At 49.4% G+C, this 2500-nt stretch overlaps 1 protein-coding gene across 2 annotated transcripts in view; it reads right to left on the bottom strand.

Annotated features, from left to right (window-relative positions):
- The window catches only part of LOC122259755 (NACHT domain- and WD repeat-containing protein 1), a 111123-nt gene extending 109098 nt beyond the window's left edge, over nucleotides 1–2025 (bottom strand). For both annotated transcript variants that reach the window (XM_086535192.1, XM_086535191.1), the window contains exon 1: nucleotides 172–2025. In XM_086535192.1, coding sequence (XP_086391318.1) covers nucleotides 172–233 — 62 coding nt within the window. In that variant the 5' untranslated portion in view covers nucleotides 234–2025. The remainder of the gene's footprint in view (nucleotides 1–171) is intronic.
- Between the last annotated feature and the right edge of the window lie 475 nt (nucleotides 2026–2500).

Raw genomic sequence — 2500 nt, 5'->3', positions numbered from 1 at the left:
TTTCACGACAAACAAAGAAATAAAACTAAATTCACGACAAATAAAGACATAAATATAAAAACATATTTCTGAAACCATGGGTGAAAAACTACCATGAGGAGAAGGGTCGCGTCAAGTACACATGCAAAAGGGAAACTGTAAACAAACTACACAAGATGTCATGATACTTACTCTTCACTTTTGACTGAGACATTGTCCTTCAGAGACTGGGAAGATGAGCAGCTGCTACCCATTGTTCGTCTTAATAAGCTTTCAATAACCTCCTCTTCTTTTAAGTTTTTTTTTTTTAATCACAAAACTTTCTTCTCGGTCTTTCTGAACCTGTACTTCGGTTTCCAATCTCAAATAACAAGAAACTGCGGTCACCTGGTTTGTTTTGTTTTGTTTTTTTGTTTTTGTTTTTTTCTGGATTTCCCTCCAAAATTTCGATTTCCTCTTTGGTGTGTGCTGATCTCGGTTGATATATATATTTTTTTTTCGGGGGTGTTTTATTATTTTTGTGTGTCGGGGGAATGTCCGATTTTTATCTCCAGAGGGGGACACAAAAGAACACAGTCTAGGCGAGTCTCGGCCAAGCGAGATTCTAAAGAAAGGTAGGTCTTCTTAAGCAGATGTTCCGGTCACGCCCTTCGGATAAGCAGAGAACAGCCCAGCACTTCTTCCCAAAGGCTTTTGCATCCCTTGTCGTCTCCGGTCTGCCGCCGATATCTTTACTCTTCGGGTTAATAGAGATGTTTGTCAAGGTTTTGGGATTACGAAGAATACGCGACTTGGTACCTTCGCAACAGGATAAATAGTAATCCAGTTATTGGCAATTGAGTAATTAGGAATGGCGTTATTAGCAGTTCACTTGTTAGCGTGCCTCTGTGCGTGAGTTGTTCCTGAAAAGTCCTGTCGTGTGGAAGCCCTTTTCTTGGAACGGTTTGCTGAGGAAGACCAATGTTGTCCAATGAGTTTGCTGTTCCGATTCCAGTGGATGAAACTGCGTCAGGACTTTGATGAATGCATGAGATTTAATGGGCCTAACTAGCTGGGTTTTTTGTTGTTGTTTTTTTGAGTTATAGCATCCGTTTTTGTTTTTGTTTTTTTTTTAATAACTCAGTATAGAGACCATTTTGGCACTTCGTTTTTTGTTAATACTGATATGAATACTTAGAAGGCGAATATACCGAAGACAATTTAAATGAGTATTATGTTTTACACCAATTGTACGAGTATCACATGTTACGAGTTCTAAAGGTTTCTATCTGTTGCACGACATGCAGAGTTTTGCATTCACTCACTCTCATGCCAGACGAGTTGGTGTCATATTCTGTTCGGAATTATCATTATAGAAATTTGGCACTGCTTTGGATCAGATCGCAAGCACGGGATCAAAACGGACGATTCCTATTTCTCTTTTATAAACACATTCCGATTCCCTCCGTCGCTCTCGTCACACCTCGACCGCGATGCGCAGCTGTGTCTGTCCTCATGTCTCTGGCGCGGGTCGTCGGCAGCGCTGAGGGAGCAGAGGGCGAGGCTGAGGCGAGTCCTGGGGGCGGCGAGGGTCTCGGGCGCGGCGTCGGGGCCTTCGGAAAGCTCGGTCCGGCGGGAGACGAGGAACAACAGGTCGACGTCGGCCGTGTCGGGCGGCTGCTCTCGTCACGTGATCTGACCCGGGCGGCGCTGGGGCTCCGCTCGTCACTTCCAGCCTCTGCGTGTGCGTGGCGCGGGGAGGAGGGCGGTGGGGGGGCCGGGGGCGTCAGGGGGGGCTCCGGCGACGTCGTCCTTGCGCAACTGGTGTCACGGCGCGCATTCAAACGCGGGGGATGCGCGGACGGGGCGTCGGCCAGCGCACTCAGTCCCCGCTCGTCGTCCGTCTCCGCTACGTCGGCGGGAGCATGAGGAGTGCGTTGGGGCGGCGCGACGTGGCCCTGCGGGGGGGGGGGACGGGACCTCCGGAGGCGTCGGCAGGTTGAGCAGTCCGTCGGAACGCGCCGCGGGGAAACCGGTGACCGGGCGACGGGAAGTAGTTTCCGTGTCACTCCGCCGCAGGGGGGATTTTTTCTCGCTTCTCCTTCTCCTTCTCCTTCTCCTTCTCCTTCTCCTTCTCCTTCTCCTTCTCCTTCTCCTTCTCCTTCTCCTTCTCCTTCTCCTTCTCCTTCTCCTTCTCCTTCTCCTTCTCCTTCTCCTTCTCCTTCTCCTTCTCCTTCTCCTTCTCCTTCTCCTTCTCCTTCTCCTTCTCCTTCTCCTTCTCCTTCTCCTTCTCCTTCTCCTTCTCCTTCTCCTTCTCCTTCTCCTTCTCCTTCTCCTTCTCCTTCTCCTTCTCCTTCTCCTTCTCCTTCTCCTTCTCCTTCTCCTTCTCCTTCTCCTTCTCCTTCTCCTTCTCCTTCTCCTTCTCCTTCTCCTTCTCCTTCTCCTTCTCCTTCTCCTTCTCCTTCTCCTTCTCCTTCTCCTTCTCCTTCTCCTTCTCCTTCTCCTTCTCCTTCTCCTTCTCCTTCTCCTTCTCCTTCTCCTT

The sequence above is a fragment of the Penaeus japonicus genome, unplaced genomic scaffold, assembly GCF_977035675.1.
Source record: "Penaeus japonicus unplaced genomic scaffold, GWHDUDI00000001_assembly GWHDUDI00000042, whole genome shotgun sequence".
NCBI classification, from domain to species: domain Eukaryota; kingdom Metazoa; phylum Arthropoda; class Malacostraca; order Decapoda; family Penaeidae; genus Penaeus; species Penaeus japonicus.
Note: the sequence above shows the minus strand (reverse complement) of the source record. Positions and strands in the feature narration are given on the sequence as shown.